At 38.0% G+C, this 24568-nt stretch overlaps 1 protein-coding gene across 2 annotated transcripts in view; it reads right to left on the bottom strand.

Annotated features, from left to right (window-relative positions):
• tfpia (tissue factor pathway inhibitor a) overlaps positions 1-12963 on the bottom strand; it is a 36841-nt gene extending 23878 nt beyond the window's left edge. The window contains exon 1 of one of the 2 annotated variants that reach the window (XM_019271057.2): positions 12776-12963. In XM_019271057.2, the coding sequence (XP_019126602.2) occupies positions 12776-12911 (136 nt within the window). In that variant the 5' untranslated portion in view covers positions 12912-12963. The remainder of the gene's footprint in view (positions 1-12775) is intronic. The other variant, XM_019271056.2, reaches the window with a different exon arrangement.
• Positions 12964-24568: the final 11605 nt, after the last annotated feature.

Raw genomic sequence — 24568 nt, forward strand, 5'->3', positions numbered from 1 at the left:
ATAAACCGGTTATTTTTACTCATGTCCTTATTACCAGTGACCATGTAAACACCACAAACAGGATTTGTTTTTTTGTGAAACATCTTAGTTTCACTTTAGATTTCATGAGGTTTCAGAGGCTCTGTCAAATTGGATGAAAGAGCAGAGCTCCTTTCACACTTCAGTCAAGTGTGAAGATCGAAACTTAATGTGCATGACTACCAGGATACTGGCAGCAAAATAAGACATGGATCAGCTCAATAATAGTGATACTGAAAAGAGGGGCTACAGGACAAATAGAAAGAAACGATGACACTTATCCTGCAGATCACTTCAAATTCAGCTCATTAAGGTAATAGATTTTGGCCTTTAAGCAGCTTTAGAGAGATGACCTCATTCTTGCAGCTATCTTGCAGTCAGGGAGAACACTTCCTATGGCACTTCATGTTGGGAGATCAAAGTGGGATTCAAGCACCTTCCAATGCACTTCCATCTCCAACAGATCAAAGGAATCCCCCAGAAACACGGACACAACTCTGCCTCCAGGAGAAATCTGTTGCTATTTCTACGAACAATTAAAGCTTACATACTCATACTGTGTGGTCGGGAATGGGGGCTACCCTGAAGACTGAGTCTGTACTGAACCTACTTGCATTTGGGCAGCAACAAGCCTGGTCGTGTATAGCTCACACAAATTCTGCCAAGATTGGTGATTTGATTGTTGCTGGAGATGCCCATGTGGACGTCCTTTGCTCTCATAGTACAGTCACATTGAAAATCATATCTTTTACTACAAAGTTAGCCTTCAGATCACTGTGCAAGCCATTGCTGTATGTGTTTTCTTTACTCCTTTGCTCTAACAAGTGGCACTGCAGGGAAAGCTTAATTATCTAAAAGGCTTGTGAGATCCATGCATTTTTAAACATCTCCATGTTGGTGTGGCAGGTAGTGAGGGAGGAGGAATGGGTGTTGTTGTTGTTCCACAGTTCAATAGCTTTTGTAGCAGTATTTTTTCTGTGCTAAGCCATCTTTAACATTCATCATCTTTTATCTCAACTTGCCTTTTCCACCAACAACTTCTTAAATTGTTGGTGGAAAAAGTTGTTTTTCTTGCTCTTTCAACCGGAAGGCTCTGGACAGATAAACAACAATGACAAAAAAAACTGTCTGCCCTTTCATGGCTTTGACTCCCTTCCCTGTATCAGCTGCAAACTTGAATAACTGACTTTTCTCCAATGTCAGCTCAGTCATGGAAATCTTCACACTCTCCCTCTACAATGGAATTATCTTTTCCTTACGATATCTAAGTTGAGCCCCTACCTGTTTCCCACTTGGTCTGGATAACAAAACAATAGTGAGAACCAGAAATCCCTCTCGCTTCAATGATTCTGCCATGTTCGCGCTCTGACATTTGCAAAGCCTGAGCGCCGCCGAACCGAACAATCCCACTCAATGCCAATTAGTTTGTCTCGGTTGCTTCACAGACAATCAATTGGACAAAGTGCATTTCTTGGGCTGTCCTTTAATACGGGTGTATATGATTAGCTGAACTGCAGGTTGGTGACACATATCCTGAAACTGGTCATCCCTTTGCAAGAAATCAAGCATGCATCTGTGGAAGCAAAATACTGTCTGGCTTTTTAATTTGACAGAAGATGGTGACTTCTCAGTGCAGAATGAGCATATGGCAAACAATGATGTGGGCAGAAGTTTGCCATAAGTTACACAAGCCTGCAGGGGAGAAAGTATCGAGGCACCATCTGCCAAATTGGGAAGGTCCCAATTACAAAACATGCAGTGAATTATTCATCACATCACTTGCAATAAGAAGTCAATGACAACAATAATGTAGGTGCTCAAATCAGTAATGGAAAATGTTCAAGGGTGGAAAAAAAAATCAATCAGAGGCTTTCAATACAATTAGCATCAGCGTTTTAAATGTGTGATTACACTGAAAATTCTGTAATTGCATGAAGTGAAACCAAGTTCTCTGAACAATTGTGATTTTAATTAAGAAAATTTGAATGCTGCATAAAATCTAACTACGTAAATGTAATCCCACACAATGGGAAAGTAACAATTTGTGAGCAACTGCATATTTGTGAGCCAAAGTAGGCCAGTAGAATGTATTATCATAATACTGGTCCCAGAAATGTAAGAACTTTTTAAAATGATACAAAAGAGAGCTGTGAGAAACAGAAGAGACAGTAGAGAGAAAAGCCACAATGGGATTCAGTCCCTGGCTGGCTAGGCTGTATTGTAAATGGGGATACTTCTCATGAGGTTTATGAAGCGTCCCAGTCATATCAGTTTGAGAATATAGTGTGATGTTTAATTATATTCTGGCTCTTTGTACTGCTCATATACCTTTTCATGTGTAAGTCTTGAGTCACACTACTGTACGCTCTTTGTATGAGTTTACATCATCTAAACCAGAGATATGAAAAAATCTCACTCGATTTCAAAGTGGCGGATTTTTTTTTAAACTGGCATATGGCCTATCGTGCCGTCGTCTAAGACACAGCCCCGCATAATGGGGGGACAAGCCAAGCCTAAAGTATTGCAGGTGGTTCACCTCAATGCATCTTGGTGCTGTTGTGCCATCACGAGCTACAAGAATGGTCATGCACCGATTCTCTCCAGGAGAACAGAGATCAGATGCAGATGTGGGAACACACTGTGTTTCTCATCCATGAAATGCATGAAAACCAGGCAGCACAGCAGGCAGTGTTCAAACAAAATAGTTTGCTCTGTTGCAACTGGCCTCACATAGATAGATGGACCTAAACCTTTTCTCAAAATAAATGCGTATTTTGTCCACGTCCATACACATTTAGGTTTGACTGAATAGATGTGGGATCTTGAATGTATCGACATCGCCAACTACAGATGCACAGTTACGCGTTGAAAAGATGCTGAGGGTAAAATCTGAGATAGATTCTTTACTGTCTTTTCAAGGAAATTTGTTGCCACAGTCTGTACATACCCTCAACACCACAACAGAACTACAGGAAAACATCAGACAGAGCACCTACACATGAGAGTTACCGAGGTGTTTTGTTGAGCATTGCGTGCCATAGCATGCCCATTTCCAGGCCAGGGATCTGTATCTGCAACCGGATGGGAGCAGTGTGAAGGGTTGACGGGGTAGCTGGGGTCATGTGCTATACTGTGTGCTCTGTGTGGAATGGCTTTTCTGTTGAGGTCTGAGGGACTGGAGAGGGAGAGAACAACAATTTTGCAGGCACTGTGCGTGATGCATGTGAGCTTGTTCCTAATGGAGGCAGTTAACATGTTGACGAGACTGAGGGAACGAGAGGAGAACAGGCTGGATAATACATCTCCTGCATATTTAATGTAAATAAATGCGAGTTGCTGCTGATTATCTTCATTTCAGCTCCTGCAGTATAGGAGCCTGTTTGAAAAGGACTGACTTTAAAGCCAAAATTGCTACCTCAATACACACAAAGTATATAGTTTATTATTCTGATTCTGACTTTTTTTATTGTCGCCTGGGGAAAACTTGTGTTGGACCATGTGTAACTTTAAATTAATTCTAATTAGCGGCAATTAAAGCCATGTAAGTAAATTTACAACACTGACCAATTACTAACACAATAAATACGTATACGAGCCTGTAAAGACGCACAAACATATACACGCCACGTACAGTAATCTCATTCTAGTCCACTGATCCCAAGCACAAGTGCATTCTCAAGTGCTTTTACAGACATATTGCTCAACCCTGAGGCCAACAGCACATTATCTTTAGGTCTAATGTAGCTTGACTATCACAGGCATATAAGAATGTTTATAGCGGCTTGGCTTAAAACTGAAGAACCATTAATGTTTTACTAGAAGGTACAAGACTGCGCGACCTAGAAAGGTAGAGACGGCACTGGAAAACATTCTGAAAAATAACTTTAGGTTTTACAGAACTTTTCAGTTTTTTTTTTTATTGTATACAAATCTCTTTTTTTCTATTTTATAAAATTACAGACTTTATCTGTAGATTAACAACCAAACTGTTATTTTGAGTTTCATGCCAATAAAAATGCATAGCTACACTATTTTGTACAGAAAAAATACTATATTTTTTAAACAGTATTACAGCCTTTGACTTACATAGAGATAATGTTACTATGACAGTATTATGCAATATTATGCAATATCTCACAGTGGTGTGAAACTGGCATAATTTCCTGCTAAACATCAAAAACCTAAACTCTTTACACATATGTAATCCATCTTCTGCCACCTTCTCATTCATATTGGCTCATGGAGGTCTGATCCACAACCCGATATGATGTTATAATAATATAATATTGAGTGAGCACATCTGACAGAATATGTTATCATTTTCTTTTTTCATCAAAATTCATTTAAAACATGAATATAAAAACATGCATTATTGCAGTCTTTGCAATACTGTGATATTGTGTTCTCTCAATTCGAGATCATGAATTAAATATCAGCCTATTCCCCATATATGCTATCACGCCATTTTGAGTAAGCAGTGTGTTGTTTGCCACGAGGCAACATTATTTGCTGTCAGAAAATCAGACAAAAGACAACGCTTTATAGCAAGTCAATAATTCTCGCAGGATGAGACAACACAGCAGGTTTCTGAACAACCATTGAGAGCTGTTCCCGCCTGAAAATAATAACCTCTTAAAACTATAAAGTCTAAAGCTCTATTTTTCTAAATGCATCTTCAATTCTCTGCATAAAATGAAGCCATCATTTGTCAAACACGGAATTGACCCTCAAGGAGGCTGCAGCCATGAATGTTTGTGCCCGAGCCTCCTCTCCTTTGATGGGGATGTGATTACACAGCTGAATCAATGGGATAGACAGAAAGCAAGTGGCTCATTCCCCGTCTGTGCAAATGTCATCCTCGACTGATTGTACTGTAGATGCACTCTTGATTAGATGAGAGGATCGATATGGTGGTCCTTTTCTGCAATGCAGGTTATCATTCAAACAATACAAATGAGACAAAAGGGAGTGTTTCATCTATTGGCATCGGTGAGCTTCAGTGAGACTGGCAGGTAAGTTTGAAAGCATGGTTTCAACACTGGGATTGCTGGGATCAAATGCAGGGGGCAAATTATTACACATAAAAATACATCAAAGGTTCAGGTTCCATCTCCATTTTGTCCAAATCAGACGCGTTTATTCCCTCTCTGGTGTTTTGACAGAAACTCACTGTTATGCAGGCATACATGACTTTAAGAGAGTCGATATGTCAGACAAATATTTTAAAATCATAATCTTATCTTTTCTTGTGGGATTGCTGCACTGAAGTGATCATGTTTTTACTTCTGATGATGCCTGATATTAGCAGCCATTCATACAATAATTCTCTAATGACAATGCCATGTTTATTTTAAGCACTTGAAATGTTTCCTATATTCACCACCTTAGTTTAGCATGATAACATGTTAATATTTGCTAATTAGTGCTAAGAAACCTTACTGCTTAGGCTAATAAGAATGTCATTAGACCACTGTGTAGAAAAGTTTATTAGAGGAAATCTAAGATGTCACACCGCGGTGAAGTCAAGCTGGGTTTTTGTTCTGTCTTGTTATTTCCTGTTTTATTTTGAAAAGTAACTCTCCTCTCGTTTCAGGTCACTTGCTCTTCCTCATGTGTCACCGGTCTGATTGTCTTCCCTGATTCCCGATTGTGTCCACCTATTCCCCAATTACCTCCATGTGTTCATATAGTCTGCGTCTCCCTTTGTCTTGTTACCAGTGTGTTTCGTCCCGTGCGTCCACCACAGCCCTTGACCCAAGTCCACAGCCCAAGTATTTCTTCAAGCCTGTTTTCGCCTCAGCGCGTTCCTCGAAAGAGTGATTTTGCTTTGTAGTTTTCGTAGTTCAGTTTAGAGTTTTTCTAGTGCTAGGTTTTCAGTTCAGCCCTTTGTTTTTATTACTTGCCCTTGCCTCCAGTTTTAGGAGTGATCTTTAGTTTAGCTATTTCTTTATTAGATTAGGTTATCCTCCTATTTCTTTATTAGATTAGGTTATCCTCCGGCTGGAGCGTCTTTTGGTTTGAACCAGTGTTTTCGTAGACATAGATAGTTTAAGTTGTACTTCTCCGACTGGTGCGATTATTATTTTCTTACCTTCCATAGCCGTTTATTTTTCTCTCCTTAGCCATAGTTTTCATAGCTTTGTCATAGCCTTAGAAGTTTTCATAGCCCATTTTGTTTCATCACTTTTGTAAGAGGCGTACCTTGCTGCCACTCAATAAAGTCTGCTGGTTTTTGACACCATCTATGCGCCTGAGTCCTGTGTCCTAGTCTGGTTCTTGACATAAGAAACAATGTGTTCAGATTCAAATTTGTATTTTTAAATTGTATTGTTTGTTATATTTAAAGATTTCACTTAAAAATCCAGATGTATTATCCTGCTGTTATTATGATTTTAATCTGCGGAGATCTCAGGATGTGATAACAAATATCATATTTGATGCTGATTTCATTTCTATAGTGTACAATTGTACTGTATTGAGTTACACAATTTTAACTTTACCATCTCTGAATCATCAGCCAGCACTTTTGTTATCTGAAAATGTTTAAAACCTAGAGCTTGTTGACAAAGTTCACATTTTTCCTATCATGTTAATCTGTTTAAAGGTCTCGCATGACTCTTAGTACTACGCTGGTGAAAACATTTTGTGATTAAAGCATGGTGTACTGAAAAAGAGTTGTGCAATGTCTTCTATTTTTGATAGACGTGCATTGAACCCCAGTCCTGGTGTGTGCAGAGCTGAAAATAAACGGACAGATCCAAACACGCAGCCTGTATTTCTGTTTTCATTAAATTGATATTAATTCAACTACAACCATTTTTGGCACTGGATTTCCATCTTTTGTCTAGTCACTTTTAGCAGCTTAAGACTGGAAAAAAAAAAGACAGTTAACACGAAGCAGTTCACATCTACTTTGTCTGAACTGGTGCAGAGTGAAGACAAAGTAATCACTCTTTCATCGTCTATTTTCTGAGTGCTACTTCAACAAGTTCAGACTTGGTCAAGTTTTTTTTGTTTTATTCCCTAAACCTTTTCTACATTTCATTGACATGAGTTGCTCGGGTTCAGCACAAAGTGTACAATTAGTCCGCACACCATCTTGTTATGAAAAGTCGTTTTTTCTCTGTCAAGACTGATTGGCCTGAATTTTTTGTATTAGCATAATTACATGACTGCTGTTTTGCAAACCTTGAAATCTGGTTTCTTGCCAAACATATTTAAAATAATTCAACAATACAACCAATTGCACACCATTAAATTATATGTTCCAAACCTCATTTACATTTAGTTTTTTTTTTCTTTTTTTTCTTTCTTTTTTTCTTACAATAACTTATCTCCTACAAGTTCAGTATCCTGTAAGATGCCTAATTTCCTTGAACTCTCCCAAGCTTATGATTATTGTTACTACGACTCAGGAAACACTAACATAGCCTTATCCATCTGCAGATGGCCAGTTGAACTCTGTTGAACTCTGCTCAAAAAAGATATCACTATCTTTTAAAACAAACCAAGCGAATGAATGAGTCATAAATAAATTACTCAGGCAGGACTACATCCCTAATTAGTATCGTTGTTGGTGTCATTTACCCCCCGTACAAAATGTGAAATATTTATCCAATGATCTGTCAACATTCAAGAGATTAAAGCTTCCTATAAGCTAGACGGCAACACTTACAATGTATCTCCAGCTGTAGACACACTTAATGATACAATGATACAGACAGATAACGGGACATTTAACAAGCCATCACAACAACAACGCTTCAGGTTTATCAAATTATAGAAGTGTAAACATCATCCATTCAAAATTAAATCTGAAAATAATTTGACCTTTAATTATAGTGCTTTTATCAACACTGCAATATTAAGTGCTTCCAACTCAAACAGAAACCGAAAGCAGCGTGTAAAAGAGTAGGAGTGTCTAAAGTGTTTCTTTAACCTGTGTCTGTTTATGACAAGCACAATCAGATTCTTTCGGGTTTCTGAAACATGGCAAGGCCAACATGGTGTGAATCCAGTATTTAAAAATATATGCTTTAAAAAATCCATTTGAGTGTTTGAATTCACTGTGCAACTGTCTATGAGCCCTTTATATATGTGTGTGGTTGTGTGTACTTTAGGTAAAATGCGTGTAAAAACTTGACTGAAAGAATTTCCCCTTGTGGGATCAATAAAGTATCTATTCTTACTTTTCTGCCTGAGTTCCAAAAAGTGTAGTGTTCGCATCATGTCCAACAGTTTTAACCAACCAACAGTCATTTTTACTTGACTTGAAATGATTAATCGATTGTTCACATAGTAATTTTCTGCTTACCAAACTAGTGTTTTTATGTGTGGAATATATAATAGTGATACTCTGAGACATAAGTCTAAACCTGTAACTTTTCATGTTAAACGATTAAACCTTAATATTCTTTAATAATGTATTGTTGTTGCTTAATAAAGCAGCCTTCTGATTACCTTTGCATAGTCATATTGGTGCAAATCCTAAATTCTGTTTTCATTCCAGCTCTAAAATTCACAATATCGGTTTCCCTATTGGTAAATAGTTGATTTTTCTCAAATAGTCCAGTATCAGTCAAGCTCTACTACTAATGGAAGTTAATTATGGAAAAGTACATGCAATATGAACCGATTGCCCATGAGATGTGCTATCTTCTCCTGCTAGTGAGCAAATAAGATGGCACAGAGATTTTTCTGTTGTCAGTTCTGGGAACTGAAGTCTTCTCTCGTATTGTAATCAGTTCTGAGACCACCCTGCTGTACTGTAACTGTGAAAGAAAAACCTAACTTAACCATCTTCTCAAGTTTGTCGAGAAAGAACCAAGGAAATAGAGCCAAGAAAGTATCCTTTGCCAATTTCTTCAGGCGACAGGGCACAGATTAACCTGTGACTCATGCTCCTCCAAGTATATTTGTCATCTCCACTGCTCTGTCAACCTTAAGATGACAGGCATTTTCTCACACAAGACAGATATATTCACTAATGGACTCGGTTTTTTATCATACATTCAAGGGTTTGAAACTCCAATTTTCCTGGAGCAAAGTCTTATGGTTGACCATCTGTATTCTACATATGAGAAATCACATATTATGTTACAGTCTATTGTTTACTGTTCATTGTTCAGAAAAGTGCTTGGTGTTCACTGACTAACCCTGGAGCCATTGTCTCTCCTTTGTGTTGCATTTGTTTCATTTCGCCCACTCACTCCAAGAAAACACTGTCAACTAGCACTCTAAATTAGCATTCCTGCTGTTGTGTTTTACACAAAGGTGTAATTTATTTTATGTTCTGCAGCAGATGAATCAGCGAGGACTTCTGAACTCTTAACCGTCACGCTCTATGGTTACACTCAAACAAAATTACAAGTTGCTCCCACTCAGTTAGATTATATACTGTAATGCGAGTGTCATCGGGAGTTCATGCCTTATTCAGTTACATATTCATAGGAAGTATCAGTGTGTATGTTATATATTAACTACATGGGAATATACACTCTACTCAATGTATTGAGACAGTGAGACGAAAAGGCAGAGAAAACAAACATAGAAAACATTAGCTGGAGGCATCACCTCAAGCACAGTTGAACCCTTTGCCTCTGACAAGTACTGTACAGTAACCTACGTGGTGTGTTGGTCGCAAGCTGGGAATGTCAATACTATACCTCATGCAACAGTGAGACTCCATCAAGTCTGTTTTTCCATTTCAAAACAATGCCATATACTGAGATTCTTGGTGACACGCAAGCAGTTATGATCAGTGATCTTTGTCTGACAAAGACTGAGAAGCCGCTTTGCAGGCTTTTATTTATGGGCACAAAAAGAATATTATTTCTTGCTGTTATTATGACTCATGACTAATTTCCACTCCTGTCCATTATTATTTAATCCATGCACCACAAACAGCAGGCTTCTGTAAAATTCTTATGACAAAAACAGGCGTGCTAGGGCTACACTCAAGTGTATGACGGAAATAGGTGAACATGCCCCATCCCAGCCTTCAAGAGATTACAGTCTTTTGGATGAATCCCAAGAACTTTCACAGGTCCATCGAAGGCAACCTCGAAATTAAGTCTTGAGTATTCAGAGGACGACTCTGAGTCCAACCTAAGAATTTAGAAGGTTAGTCTGAGTCATGAATGCAAGTTCAAGTCTCAAGTCTTTAACTTGCATCAAGGTCAAGTCAACTCTTAAGTCTTTGAGATAAAAAATTGTCAGCCAATCAATATTTCATATGTCAATTTCAATAGCATCAAAAATAGCAGCTCTTTTCAACATACTTAAAAAGTTGGACAAACTAAAGTTCAGTTGACTGTTTAAGTAAATTGAGCACACCTAACACAACTGCCCATTCTCATCAAGATAGTGTGTGCATCCTCGTTATGTCATTAATTATTCATGACAGTTAACCAAGTCCAGGCTTCAAGTCTTTCAAATCCAGTCAAGTCAAGTCAGTCCGGCGTCACAGCAGACAAGTCCAAGGTGAGTTGTAAGGCCACGTTTTTTGCAACTCTAATCTGACTCATACCCAAATCCCAAACTCTAATTAAATGTATTACTTGGGGATAACCAAAATGATATGCTAACAAAAAATTACTCATCCGAAAACAAACAAAGAAACAAGTAATTAAATCAGTTAGCATGACAAATGAAAACTCTGACACTGAAACACTGAAACTGGAAAAAGACTAAACTCTAACTGTTTGTACACGCTCGTGCATGTGCAAACAGGAAGTAGTGAACTGAATCATTCAGAGAAATTAATAGTTTATATTCTAATGCTGGTGTCGTCGCTAGAAACAGCTTTTGCTGCAGTGAAATCAAGGTAAGATTCATGCTGAAACAAAACAGACATTTTCCCATTAAAGTAACTAAATGACTGCATATTGGTTAGCGCAGAAAACATTAGATAACACCTAATTGGCAAGGAAGTGAAGTGTCTACACTTTCCAGTTATAGGTGTATTCATGTAATGATCTCAAACAGTTTTTAGTAAAAGTGTAGGTCAGTACTTTTTTTTATAAAGTCTACTCCTTATTGCAAACGCTAATTAAGACAGCACATGCTACACAGTTTCCTCTCCGTCTACGGCCTGAGGCTCCCTAATAAAAGGACCACTTCAAACAGCAAGTGAGCATCTAATTAAATTTCTCCACAAATTAATGAGACACAATGTTTACGCCTCTGTGAGACGATTAGTGAAGCTACCAAGACCGTATGCCAGTGATACTGATGTTTAGTTTCAAAGGGGCTCACTCATTGTTTCACCCCTCAAGAGCACCTAATTGATATGCAAATAGTAAAAGCTAATGTTCCTCTATGAACAAAAACTTGTTAAAGGCCACCCTAATGTAACTAGCCTGAATTGCCTGTCTGCATTTACCTAAGAGTTGTATTAATGTCTCTGATGGATGCAAAGTATAATTCCCAAATGCTAATGGATTTTTGTAATACTGCCTGCAAGCTCAATTTTTTTCTGTAGAATATTCAAACACTCAGCATATTTGCCCTTAAGTGCTTTAAGGTTAAAATGCTAAACATGTGTTGTTTGCAAATGTTAACCATCAATAAATGCCAGCTGATAGCTGACAGGTATATTAACGGAAATGCTTGCTTAAGGAAAGAATCCTCTGGTGAATAGGATGTATATGAAATGTATTCAGATCGGACACCATATGGTAAAACACTTGATGCTTTCTCTTTGTGTGGATGTTCCTGATGAGTAATGCACTGTTGATTAAGCGGAAATGTAAATTTAGACCAGTGGGCTGTTCCTTCAACACATGGAAATGATGCATACCAGCAGCTGTATGTTACTGAGAGATAAGAGAAGGCTGACTTTGACATTAGTCATACAGTGAATGTGGCAGCATCGCCAAACTTCTCATATGCCTTCAGCCAATATCTGACCTTCCTCACTCAGCATGACCTTTTCTGGACTTTCCTTTTAACTGCATAGCTTTCATTAATGAAGTCTGCCCAGCTCTGGGTTTTCCTCATGGGGATAGAGAAGTAAAAGAAGATGAGTATTACAGTTTCTCTTCCACTCTGGACAACACCTGCCTCTACTCAGAACCTTTCTCAGCTTGTTGAGTGTGTGACATCCAATCCCAGCAGTCTCATTACCGCCTGCGAGGTTACTCTTTCGACATGACAGTACAGGAGGAGGTGGCGGGCGGTTCATCTGTGGGTCGTGGCCGTATGAGTACTGCTGTCCCGGTGGACTTTGGCCCTGAATGACGCCACATTTCTCTCACTAATAAGGAGCTCAGAACAACAAAAGACACCTAGTAGTGCGTCATATGCAGTGTTGATAGGGAGTAGGAATTCTGTCAGCATATAAACAATATGAATTATGTAGTAGTGAAGCATTACACATAATAATAAATCACTCCTTACGTAAAAGTGGTCAAGATGTTAAAAATGTAAGCCACTCTTTAAGGAGTCACTTTGAGGTTCTACCATTCCGTTTGAAAATGAGTTTGCGCTTTAAAATGTCACAGCAGAAACGATGTATTTTACTGGAATATTACAGCGACAATAATACGAAACATATGCAACATTCAAACAAGAATAAACTACAACCACAATATATAATAGTGGGGATATGTCCAAACTGACTCCGCTCCAAATTACGCACGCGTTTCGGAACGGAAAACTTTCTCTGGTGCTCCCCCACAGCACCACACACGAACTGTGAACGCGGTGAATACAGCTCAAATAATAATCTTCACATATATACTTTTTTTTTTCTTACCTTGTCTTCTACAAGAACCAAAGCGGGCGAAACAGCAGAGCGAAACTGCGCACAAAATCCACCCCTTGAATGGAGCCATGCTGCTGTTCAGGGAGGTTGATCCGCGCTGAATGTAAAGTTTAGTGGAAAACTTCATCAAGTTAAAGTTGTGTGCGTGCGTGCGTACGTGCGTGTACGGGTGCGTACTTCCGTTTGATAACACAGCGCCAGTCTGAAGGCTCTATGCAATTGAGATTCCCAATAATTTTCCAAAGGAATGCGTCACTATACGGAAATCAAATATTCCCTTTTTACACAACATGTTTTCCGAGGAATTAAATGATAAGCAATGCGTTATTATTTTATTATTTAATTGTTGTATGTTATCATACCTCCTTATCATTTTGCCATAATTTAATTGTTGTATGTTATCATACCTCCTTATCATTTTGCCATATAAAGAGTATCATATCATGATTTTGGCATCTTACTAGAAAACACACACACACACACACACACACACACACACACACACACACACACAAAGGCAAGGCAAGGCAAGTTTATTTGTATAGCACAATTCGTACACAAGGCAATTCATAGTGCTTTACAGAGGCAAGGAAAAACATTTGACATTAAGACAAGCAATAGCAATAGAAATAAAAAATTAAAAAGAGAAGAAAATTGAATTAAAAACATCAGAATGTCATTTAAAACACATGTCAAACACACACACACACACACACACACACACACACACACACACGCAAGCTCTCTCCCTCCCTTTGTGTCTATCTCTTTATCTCTCTGTCTGTTGAGAGGTGATGAACTGTAGCAAGAAGAAGTCCAGGTAGCATCTTTTCAACACTTTAATCTGCAGCACTTCATCTCACAGAGGTGAGAAATTTTTATCTGAAGCCCATTACCCATACTCAGCTGTCTGTTTCATTCAAGAAATTCTTACCTAAGTTATAGCCTTTGGAGAGGTTTTGAAATCCACTTTCAGTTTCCTCCAGGCCTCTGCTAGTGACATATGCTGTAATTGAGTTTCAAGGTGCCACGTATACGCTGAAATTATAGTCTACCGGCTACTTTGTAACCTATATTTTCATAACTTGAATGAATCCATTACGCTGTGTTAAATACCACTCTGGATTTATGTACAATAACACACTATGTTTAATGTGGATGGTTGCGCTCCTGCCAAGGCTGGAGATTTGATACACAGTTGGGGATCGCCCAAAACAAGAAAAAATCAAGCCTTCACTGATTAAAGATGGGTGTAATCTGCTGTACAGATTGTAAAACCCTCTGAGACAAATCTAAGGTTTTGGGATATATAAATAAAATTGACTTGACAGGTCAAGATAATGGCATGTTAAAGCCACAATAAAGCGCATTGCTTCACTTGGTGTATAATCCACATGACCACAGGCTGCATGTAACAGTAGTCATTTAAAACAATTGGCAACCTCTGTTGCTGTAAAATAAAGCCAATGCAGAAGCTAAAAATCAAAAACTACAGTTCTATAAAAGGCCACTTGAGGCTGGCTCCAGAAATGAGTCAGTCTCCATAAGTTCCTATGATAAAATGTCCAACTTCACAGTAGAAATAAACATGTTTACCGCCTGCTACAAAAAAAATGTATTGGTCTCTGTAGCTAAATTTCCCATTTATGACAACCGTACTAAGGCTGAATAGAACTCACCTGTTCAAATTATATTATGGCTTATATTTGTACATAATTTGATTGATGGGTCCAATGTTCCATGACTTTGCCCATTTTTAGATTAGCTAGGAGATAGGGGATGGCCAAGATGGTGGCTATAGAGCCACTAAACTGAGCTTTACATACGGCTCATGCATACTACTTTATGTTTATTTAACCTCTTTTTTTTAAATACACGTTTCATAACAGGTAATAAAGATAAACTGCACATCACTCAGGTCATAAACAGAACCATTTGCTCAGCAACCAGTAGATACTCTGGGCAGTTGCAGGTCCTGGCCAAGGAAATAGTCTCATAGCCCCTGGTGCTCACAGTAGATTTTTATTCAAAATACAGACTTATAAGTGGTATCCAGCTTCTTATCTAACACTCACAATGATTGTATTTCCTAAAATGATAAACTATTCATTTAATCATGTGATGGTATTTTAAAAAATGTGCTTTCAACTTTTACAGCAACAGTTTGTGGGAGACCATTTCCTCTTTCAACATGAGAATTCCCCAGTGCACAAAGCCAGGATCATGAAGAACTGATTTTTCACAATTTGGCTTGACCAGCCTACACGGATCCCTGACCTCAACCTAATCCAACTCCTCTGGGATAAATTCGAAGGCCATGATTCTGGTAAGAACAAAACTGCCCAACACCAGTCATGCTTTAGTGACTCAATGGGAGTCTAACATCAATATCTTGTTGGTTTTAGAATGAGATGTCCAACAAACAGTCTTGCAGAGTTCATGTACTTTTGCCATTTAGTTAAGATTAAGATTGAGAAACATTAAGCATGTAATACATTCATTTTTTTTTAATAAGCTACACAATCACATCATCCCTGTATTTACTGTATTAAGCATTTGTGTCTGTTTTCAGGTCAGTGCTAAGTTCAGACTGTTTCTGGTTTAAGCACAAAACTAGGTGGAGATGAGCTTAGAAACTACCAATAGGCACCAAAGTTACCACATTATGATTGTATATTGCTTTCTTGGGGAGCTCGAAAGCATGAAAAGCCACTAATTCGACTAACTCAAAGAATGTTGTAGTGTTAATGATTCATTTATTCACTCTCATTTTAATATTGTATACTCTAACTGTACAACATACTGTAACTACAGGTACTCTTAATCTTGATTAAAGACGTTTAGATGAGTGTGACTGTATTTTTAACTTCAACTGCTTTCAAAGAAATTGAAAGATATTAAAGGAAAGTTAAAGCAAATTGGCGTTTCAACAGTGAAGACCACACAAACCTTTTCTGCTTCCCTCAGATTGTGCCACAGTTGCCAAGATAAGTTTTCTTTTCAGACAAGACTGAAACAAGAGGTCCTGGTCCAATTCCCTAGAACAGCTGGGAAAATCTGTGCATGGAAAGTTAATATTTGTTTTCTCTCCCTGAAGGGACACTAAGGTGTCATCAAGCTAGCCTCCAAAGCCCCAGCCGCTCTCATGGAGTTCATAAAGAGCCAGCAGCTGAAGACACTGGTCATACCGGTCCCAGTTGTGACAGTGTAGAACTTACTGAATGTGATATGAAAAGAGCAAAGATGCTCAATTGGCCTTCTAAAGGTTTGGAAATCTAAAAATAAAATGATGACGTGTTGTATCTCTCGAAATGTCATTAAGATAATCTACTGTGATACTCATATAGTTATTAACTGTATGAGTCAGTTCAGTCTCATCAACCCACCCTGAGTAAACTATGACTATTTCTGAGCAGTGCTCGTTATGAGAAATAGTGCGTCATCTTCAATAAACATTTCATATTCTGAGGTGCAGCCTGCTGTGTTAAAGCAGTAAAGAGATTTTTGGCACATCCTAACCCACTCCCAAAGTGCTCAGAGAAGGAAAGAGCAGCACTTCAAATAGATTTAAAGCACAGTTCACATGTGGTTCCAAACGGCAGCTGTCTCTTATTAATTACATTCATTTGCAACCATTCCCAAATAGCAATTTCGATTTAATGGCAACATCCATTGCAAGTGCAGGACGTGTGAGTTCATATAGCGTTACTAAAAGATAAAATAAATATTTGCTTTCCACTCTAGAACCCCAAGAGTTCTTGGTTTAAAATATATATATATTAATAATATATATATATATATATATATATATATTGACTTACATTAAAGCTGCATTCAATTGTTTTATTTTAATATATCAAAACTATGTGCAATGTGAAAGGTGGTGCTCATACATAATGAATCCACTAGACTCTGCAGCTCCTCTAATTTTGGAGTGCTTTATCGTCTTCCAGCTCATAGTTTTGGTTTTATTTCCCCAACAAACCTGTACACTACCCACTTAATACCAAACAGTAGGCAGATAAAGACAGCAGGTGAAGTAATAATAGAGCTTTTAGCAACTAAACAGTCAGATAATTCATGGAGGAGTTGGTGGAGACCAAAACAGAGCTAAGAAGGGAGTGAACATTTACATTTGTCATAGTCTGCTGTTTGTGTGTCAGTAAGTATATGCTAAAAACTTCACTAACTGCACTAACAGCTTTATAAATGCAGGTCAAATCTACATTAATCATAATGTATGTATGTATATATACTTTAATTCACAGGTACTGATATCGTATGAGGAAAAACATTCATATTAACATAAAAACACTCTGTTAAAGGATGACCAAACCATCATGTGAACTTAAAATTGCAGAACTTCTTCCTCTGGAAACATTACGCTCCATCTTGAAAAAAAGACAATGGAAATCATTTGAACAGTGCCTATGCTTTTAAATTGGTAATGTATCTATAACTGTTACTGTTGTTTGTCTGTTTTTTACCACTATGACGTGTGCTGCTGCCTTTCTTGGCCAGGTCACCCTTGTGAAAGAGGTCTTGATCTCAATGGGGTTTTTTTTATCTGGTTAAATAAAGGTTATAATAATCATTATGTTTTACCCAAAATATATTTTATTTTTCCAAATGAACCTCATAATCTCTTACTTTTAAAACACCAGTCCGCAGCATTGGCACTTTGTGAGTGTGCATGCTTGGTTGTACATTTATGCACATGTGTGTGGGATGTCAGTGGACAAGAATGTGCCTGTCTATGAGACTACTCAGTGCAGTGCTATTACTCACTCTGTTCAGGGAAACAGTGCCTCCATGGTCTCCCACCTTCTGCATGGAAAGTCTTAGACGGGAGAAAGTAAAAGTCACATGATTAAATCTGAAGCAAAGCTCTGATGGAATTTCCTGCGTGCTAATTTTCCCACGATGGTATGACCTCAATATTTCTCATTTGAAATGCGTGTGTTGGAGGAGACGAGTGTCTGTCCTCTGTTCTCAAGGACTCTCCGGCCCGTAATATCAGAGGGTTGATTGATTTTACAGAGATTTGGAGGGGAGGCATGTTCTCGCCAAAAAAATGTTAAAAAGGGGAAATGATGATGATGCGTTCTGATCTTACAAAACTTTATTTGATGTTTCACAACCAACAAGCTACTATTCACTACTTGTTTACTTAATCCACAAATTTTTTTGAGTTGGTTATGAAACCTCAAACGTTCAGTATGCATAAAAAAAACAGCTGTAGAGAAAACACTACAGCTGTGACATTCATTGCCCACAGCTGGTTGAGCTATTACAATTGTAGCAGCTAATACTTTCACATATTTTACGACAACCTGGGGGTCGAAATGCCCTAAGGGGACACAAGAATAATCTGATGATTAGAAGGTTTAGGCAATGGAAACATATTTGTAATACACATAAATCTGCGATGAGGTGGACGTTGCTTGTCTTTTTAAAGAACAAAAGCCAAAATAGTTAAGAATCAGTGTTTTAGGAGGTGGCATCATGACAGCATCTGTCTGCCAATGTCTACATCTGGAAGTCCAAACTGTTACTGCTGTTACTGTCATTTTAACCATGTGATTAGCGTGAAAACTGGTCTGACCATGACCAAACAGCTACCTCTTGTGGAGAATCACCAGGCTACTAAAATGTTTAGTGTGGGATTATGAGTTAGTGAAAAGTTCCCTCAAGTATTTCCATCTAAAAAGTAAAATATTAAACTAAAATTCATACTTGTAACTCTACTACTAACAGAAGTACACCCAGTAGCTATATGTCTGTATGTTTTGGTATGTTGAAGTCTCACTCTTCAAAGCTATCATTCTCTGTCTCTCCTAAAGACCGATTAAACCCCGCTCAAGACTACTTCATTCTGTCATACCCCCTTTTTTTTTTTTTTTTTTTGGCTCAGATAACACTTGCAGCCCTTTGGCTGCAGCAGGGGATTTCTAATGGAGCTAAACATATTTCCAGATATAATGAAAATAAGTTTAAAAATAGTCAAATGACATTAGTAGGACAACTCAGTATGAATCATTTGGCAAGGGGAGTAATTGCTTTACATGTGCTAACACATATCATTTATAAAAGGTGTGCTTCAAAATAGTTAAATAAAGCGGACAATCATTTGCATAATACTCCGCAGTGACTTAACCTCCAGATCAGTAATTAATTTAATGAGCCATAGTTTGACAAAGGATAGTCCTGTTGGTGGTGGATGACAGAGCAGATACTTGAGTACAGGCTTGCAGTGTGCGTTGAAATATGTGACCTCTTATAAATCAAGGTACAGAGCATGAGTCACAGCTACAACACCTGCTGGCTTCAGTGTGAAACTCCCCTGCTGGATTCTGTAAGCACCTGGCACACTTCGATATTTGTCTCCATATAATCTTTGTAACTACTCTGGACTACGGGGTGCACTCAATACGCAGCTCTCTTTGATGTAAATAGTGCCATGGTTACGGTCCAAACTATTTATATCACCTACCACAGTGTTACGAAAAGTCAAAACTGTTCATTCTTTCACTGTGGGCAGCCCCACCTACTGATATGTTTGAAACTTTGAATTGGTTGTCAACAGTGACACAGAGGGATATACAAAAGCTCTCTCACCTGGGGATGAAATACAAGGTGCTGTTGCTTGGATATCAGGAGGAAATAACACAACACCGTGCTGTATATTACTGTTTATAGCCTATGCAGCTGTTCCCTGAGCACCATCTGAACCCAGGTTGCATTAACCTCAAGTCTCAGTTACGCATCTCAAAAAGATGATGAGTCATTGTGCCTCAGGAGGCAGCTGATGTGATTTTATGCACTCCTGAATATGTACAGAAAAAGCTGCTGATGCTCGCTGAGCTAATCTGTCACGAGTTAGAGACGATTAAACAGCACAGGCGCATTTACATTTTAATTTTCTTTCCCCTGTGCGTTTAGCATTTAAGTTATACGAGTGCAAACAATGAAAATCAAACATCATTAAGTCCTCACTGCCATCAACTATCACAGTCATATTAATGTGGCCACCATCTTCTGAAAGAGCATTATTGAACAGTGCTTTCCAAAATCTATTGCGTTTAATTCAAACCGCAAGATAAAGTGGTCAGATCAAGTTCCCTAGAAGACAAAAAGCTGCCTCTTTCTTTAAATCACTGCATTGCAAACTTGTCGACTGACATATCAAGGTGGATCCAGTGTTTTCGTACAATTCTCAGTTTGGGTTCAAGTTTGCACTTTCCTTCTACTACAGTACTTGGAGTGGCAGAAACTTATTAATCCATTCGTTTTAGCTTGATCTATTTTTACTTTTAGCTAACTGTTTGACATGTTAATCCATTTGTTTTTCTATCTATCTTCTTTTTAGTTGAGCTATTGCACAATCTTTCCTCATAACCCTTGGCAAAAGCAGAAATATCCCCTCTGGTACAGGTACCCCCGGTTGGGAACAACTGCTTTAAATCATTTCACTCTGTGCACGTTTCACAATCGCCTCTGTTGTTGCATCTAGACCTAGTTCAAGGAGGCATTTCTCTTTGTCGTTAAAACACATCTCTCTCAGCATTAATGGCTCAGGCCGCATGCAAAGATTAAAAGAAAAATCCAGTGGAACTTGATTAAAATGGATTTACATACCAGGCTAATGTTAAACAAAGGGACCTAAGGCGATTTCCAGCCCAGACAATTACTTTATACAGAAATAGGAGTACAAAGGATTTGCCCTGCAATTAAGGTCTTGTTCTGTCTCAAGTTATGCATATCAAAATGTGGTTACAGGCAAAATTAAAGTAGGAAATTGAAAATCAGACATAATAAAAGGCACTCATGCAGTCTGTACATTTTATGCGTGTTTCGAGTTTTCAGATGACACAGCAGTCTCACTTTTGAAGAAATTGTTAATTCAAAAGCATAATCAGTCAGTTATAAACTTCCAAGTTGGGTCACAGACAAAAACAAGTCCACACACACACACACACACACACACACGAACACACTGTCACTGTTTGCTTACAGGGATCAACTCTTTAAAGAAAAAAGAATTTTGTTTTTATCCTCAGAGACTGAAAAATCTTGTCACGGCACGCTGTCTTGAGATCAGACATCAAACTACATTTCAGGAACATTAAATTTATTTAAATTGACTCCCCTCGCACTCTGTTCACAAAGCTGATAATTAATCACAAGTGCATTACAACACACTACAGAGAAAATATATTTTTCTTTTGACTCCCCGTCTTTTAAGTGGGCAGTAAATCATTATGTGCCCACAGCATGAAGAACATTGCTACAGAGAAAATTATTGACTATTTTCTGTTCTATTTGTGGCGAATTACAAAGAGACGCCTGGTTGTTGACCGGTGAAAACGTGCTTATCACCTACTGTGGTTTAGTTTGAGAGGGACAGAATAAGAGTCAGAGGTTTCCCACACTGAGCTGGACGTAAATCTGATCAACTTTGAGTGGATCATGGTACTAGAATAAACTAAAACACAATAAAACAGATTTAAATAAAAGGTGAATATTGTTTGAATAGTGAAGCACAAAGTACAATTCTAATTAAAAAACAATTAGAGAGATTAATAGATGAAAGACAAATTAAAGGAAATCTCCAGTTTTACTGGAATATTTCCTACATATTTGGCCATTTTGGCTCTATGGCTCGTATTAACTTTGCACTTGCCACCTCCACTGAAGACAATTTGGAAAATGGCAAAACAACCATCAGCCTACATCATGATTTTTACATAAATGAATTCTCTCTGAGTTACACTTCCACATTCAATCATTTTTCTTTATTTGTATTATTTTATTTTTTATTTGTATTATATTGTAGAATAACGCTGAAGACATCAAACTATAAAATAACAGATATGGGATATGGTGGTAAACAAAACAAAAGAAAAAAATTTATATTTTACAACATTGACGCAATTCAATCTTTTTGGATGTATATTCAGTTGAATATAGTGCAAAGATAAAATATTTAATGTTTAAATATTGTTGTTTTATATGTTAGTGCCAAAGAAAAAATCTGTCTCACAGCAAGGAAACACAGTGAAAATACCTAATACTGTAAAGCCCTCCTTTAAACACACTTTTTAAAAGGTCGGCTTGAGCTATCCCTTTAAGTAAGAGGACAGATGGTGAATACGGATTTGGATAACATCGTGGTCAACATATCACAGGGTTGGCATGGTGATGCTGTGGCATTGTCCCCTCACAGCAACCAGTTTGAATTGTGTTTACATGTCTGCATGGCTTCCCTGCTTCAAGCCCCAATGTAAGTTATGTTTCCAGCCCAACGTGACTCTGATAAGGATAAGTGGTTATGGAAAATGACCACACCTCTAGCAGTACCATGTAATGAAGGTGTTACAGTAGGAGTGCCTAAACAGGTTAAGTTGGACTAATAAAATGAAAGTGGATAACATGGTGGTGAGGACAACAGCAAAAATGAACTAAATCATCGACAAGAAAACATGTCACTGGGTAAAATGTGAGGAAATCTGAGTTCTCGAACCTACTCTGAATTCTTGTATATTAACATGCTTGTCAGATCAGGCAGAGCTCACTCAACATGTCAGTAATGGTTTTAGGCAAGGTGGTATATTGTCTCCATTGCTGTTTAACTTGTTCTGGCAGCTAAATGAGGATAAAACACCCGGTGCTTCATGTAATCACGCAACCTTTTTTATGTTGTGTTTGCAGATGATTTCGTTATATTGTTTCCCCCAAGTGCCATCTGTAGCCATTGATTGCCACGATCCTGGATTTTACTGGTGACTTAATTCACAGCTCATAAAATGATGCATTTGAAAATGCCTTTAACCTTCATATAAAATAGAAATCTGATTTTCTCTGAGTGAAATGAAGAAACCTTGAAAAATTCTGATGGTTGAACTGTCTGCAGCTACTTAAGGGTAAAATCCTTGCACTACTATGCCTTGCTGAACGCAGCCGGTTCAAATGTAAACGCCTGAGAGCAAACATTAACCAGTCTGTCTTTCAGTCAGAGGGGACCCGCTGAGAAGCTTTTGGTAAATTAATTACATCACCGGCTGAAATTACAGGGCATCCTCTCAACAAATGCTGTCAAATGGCGGTGATTTCCCTTTGCACTTTATTCAGCTCGGCTTCACAAATAATAGGCTTCTTCTGAGGTGATGCAATCACATCATCATGCGATGCAAATCGAACTCCACAAACCTGTTTTAGTCATTTCCTCCTTGACCGTCTAATCTTTGTCTGCATGGATCCAAATCTAGGAGATGAAATGGGCTGTGACCCATCTGCTGGAGAGATTCATACCACAAATGATAAGTTCAATATTATCATGCATATCGTATCCTTTGGTGGCAGTCTTTTAGGTAAAGAATTTCACACTGATAGTTAACATTTGCACTACTGATGGCTTCAGTGAAAGCTCCACCTCTAATTCTGGTAAACTGTGTACTGTATCTTGCCAATTAGGACCAATCAGCTGTACACATCATTGTTATTACATCATCTGGGCTTTCCAAACCCAGAGGTGTCTTAAAATGTCACTTAAAATGTCCCTGTTGGACATTCTGTGCAGACTCCTCACTTACTGTGCGTGTTGTAAAGTAATTGAGGAAACAAGAAATCCCTCAAACGACAAAGAAATATTGAGCACAAAGAAACAAACCTGACACACACATACCAAAAAAAAAAAAGTTTTTTTATTTGCATAATACGAGTTCAGTGCATTGCTCGTGAATAAAGACTGATTATGTCTCCCCTTAGCTGTTGATAACAAAGGCACTATGGTGCTTTTGTTCTGAACATAACTCTGTGCCCAGTTGTAACCCAAAGGTATTTATCATGTGTCAGCATGAATAATTTTTTCTTATCTTTTACTTAAAATTACAGCGAGGCAGACAAAATACAAAGGTTAGACGAATATATCTGCATAACATGGTGGATTTTCTTTTTTGCATATATTATTAATTTATTAAATTGCTCTTTTTAGTTGAATCAACATTTTTTTTTCATGGGATTATACAGGAATTTTAATTACAAGGGTATAATTTTGCATCAAAATTGAAACTGTTCATGAGACTTGACCCTATTCTCACAAGACCTCATATTGCTTGAGGCCCTCAACTGAACACATGCTCTAAAGCTGAATTAAATGATTTTATGTTAAGGCGAATGGTAGCACACTCAAATTCAAACACCAACCAGAGACTGAATCTGGTTGAAATCTTAATTTTTTTGTAAACACCAGGGAGAATGTGCAGGTGAATGGTGATCCAGTGGTGGGGTGGTACAAGTCGTGGGAACAAACAAAAATCACAATTAGTCATAAATAACAGGAGAGAAAAGTTACAAAAGAACTAAAAGAGTTAAGAGATGGCTTCCCATCATCACTCCACCATCTCTCAACATTTCCATGTCTATGAGCCCTTTGTGACTGTGTGGTTGTTTTTCGGGCCGATGTATGTAAAAAAATAATAAAAATCCCCTTGAGGGATCAGTAAAGTATCTATTATATATAGAGTTGTCATGATACCAAAATGAGTAACCACGATACTATACCAGACAAAGTATCGCGGTTCCGGGTATTATCGCGATACTGCGGCCTTTTTTTATTATTATTATTTTTAAACTGCAATGTATTTGTACAAGTTAGTTTGAAACAACGACGTTTGTTTTTTAAGCAAAATTAGTGTTGCCACTGACGAAGACGCCACGGCAGACTCGCTGCTCGGGCCGGTGCTTCTGCCATGGTGAGTGTGTTGTCTCGTGTCTGGGCGAGAC

The sequence above is a fragment of the Larimichthys crocea genome, chromosome I, assembly GCF_000972845.2.
Source record: "Larimichthys crocea isolate SSNF chromosome I, L_crocea_2.0, whole genome shotgun sequence".
Classification (NCBI taxonomy): Eukaryota; Metazoa; Chordata; class Actinopteri; family Sciaenidae; genus Larimichthys; species Larimichthys crocea.